At 32.8% G+C, this 1,859-nt stretch overlaps 1 protein-coding gene across 1 annotated transcript; it reads left to right on the top strand.

Annotated features, from left to right (window-relative positions):
* The first annotated feature begins 282 nt into the window (after positions 1-282).
* LOC108468892 (RING-H2 finger protein ATL5-like) lies at positions 283-1,463 on the top strand. The gene has a single exon (XM_017769759.2). It carries the CDS (start codon positions 456-458, stop codon positions 1,194-1,196), a length of 741 nt encoding a protein of 246 aa, XP_017625248.1. The 5' UTR covers positions 283-455; the 3' UTR covers positions 1,197-1,463.
* Positions 1,464-1,859: the final 396 nt, after the last annotated feature.

Genomic DNA, 1,859 nt, shown 5'->3' with positions numbered 1-1,859 from the left:
ATGAATTGAGTGTATAATAATAATTTAATATCTTTAAAATTTAATGATGTGATAAAATTTTATTAGTGCATATAAATTTTAATTTTAAAATCATAAATTATTCTCATAAAATTATATGATAAACTTTTATAAAAGAATCATAATTGTTACAATTATTGTATAAATTTTAGAATTTGTCACCGGGTGAAAAAATTATATTTTATCCGATAACTTTTATTTAAATTTATTATAATCTTATGTAAAATAAAAAAAAATCATAATTGTAACCATCAGTGTATAAATATGATACGAAGACAGAGGCACAGGGCAAACACAAACAAAGGCAAAGCAGAGCTCTGCTACAGCTGATTCAATAATAAAAACTCGTCAGGGTTTTTCTACTTTCTATATAGGAACCTTCCTCTTCCTTTCCCTCTCTCCCTTCTTATCTCCATAATTTTTCCTTAATTTCTTTCATGGATAGATATATGGATTTACAAGGGAAACATCTTGATTATGCTCTTAATGGCAAAGTAATGCTCTGCACTGGCGTCGTTCTCTTCATTCTATTACTTACCGTACTCTGCTTCCACAGCTACGTGCGTATCCTCTTCCGCGATATCCGTCGCCGTCACATGCGCCGTCGTGCTCAGCGATTGCTCTCCATTTCCACTGCCGGTACTACTTCTTCCACCACCGGTGCTTCCAAGGGTTTGGATTCTTCCGTCATTAGAACGATCCCTACTATTGTTTACACCACTAAAGCAAGTTATTTCCCTCCGCTGGAATGCGCCGTTTGCTTGTCTGAATTCGAGGATGACGAGAAAGCCCGCGTATTGCCTAAGTGCAATCACACCTTCCACGTTGACTGTATCGACATGTGGTTTTATAGTCACTCTAACTGCCCAATGTGTAGAGCTCCGATCCAGGCTGTTATTCCGGTCAACCCACCGAAAACATTAGAGCAGACCGCCGCTATAGTATCTGAAACAGCCCTACCATTGCCTCCTGGTGACGATATTGAAGCGAACAGTTTTTTCCCTCCTTCTTCCTCGTCGTCTTCGTCGTCGTCATTGGAGATGGAAAGTTGCCCCATGAAACGACTAGAGCTAGTGGGACTGGGAACTGTTTTGGAGGTCACCATTGGAACTCCATGTGGAATCGGGTTCGGGTTATCGGATCCTGGGTATAAGAAGGATTTGGAGTGTATAGTATAAAGCAGTAGAAATTCCAGAAAAAAGCAGTTGGATTTTGTAACCCTGTCAAAGCGCTGAAAAAGGAAAGAAACAAGAATTGGTGTTAGCGAAGACTAGAGTTAGGGAAACAGCTGGCGTTTCTGTCATTATACGTGGCAACTATTTGTTCGAGAGATTAACCCAATTACTCTACCGTCAGCTAGTTGCCCGATCATGGTTGAAAATTGTATAATGAGATCTTTTAATTAGGCTTAAATAACAATTTACCCTCACAACTAGACATTTTAATTCATGCCGCAAGTTTTTTACTTCATTATTTTAATTTTTAAAGTATAAATCTCAAAATTATATATAAACTTTAATTTAATATATAAATTTTAATTTAATATATTTATATATATATTTATAAAATTTTATTATGATTTAAATGTATACATAGATTTTATTTTAATTTAATCATACATATTTAAGAAATATAAATAAATAAATTTATTTTATATTGGATAAATATAATTATTTGTGTATATCATATAAAAGTATAAAATGATATTATCAATATTTAAATATTAATAATTTGTGAGAATCAAATTAAATTAAAATCTATTTATAAAATTATAAATTAAATAAAAATTATGTATAATTCATCTATTTTCTTAACGAGAAACATCACATTCTAAAATTTAA

The sequence above is a fragment of the Gossypium arboreum genome, chromosome 8 (genome assembly GCF_025698485.1).
Source record: "Gossypium arboreum isolate Shixiya-1 chromosome 8, ASM2569848v2, whole genome shotgun sequence".
Taxonomy (NCBI): Eukaryota; Viridiplantae; Streptophyta; class Magnoliopsida; order Malvales; family Malvaceae; genus Gossypium; species Gossypium arboreum.
This window is presented reverse-complemented; position numbering and strand designations above follow the sequence as displayed.

What these genes read in the sequence shown, in the direction of transcription:
- LOC108468892 (XM_017769759.2), top strand. Translation starts at nt 456, where the DNA reads ATGGATAGATATATGGATTTACAAGGGAAACATCTTGATTATGCTCTT.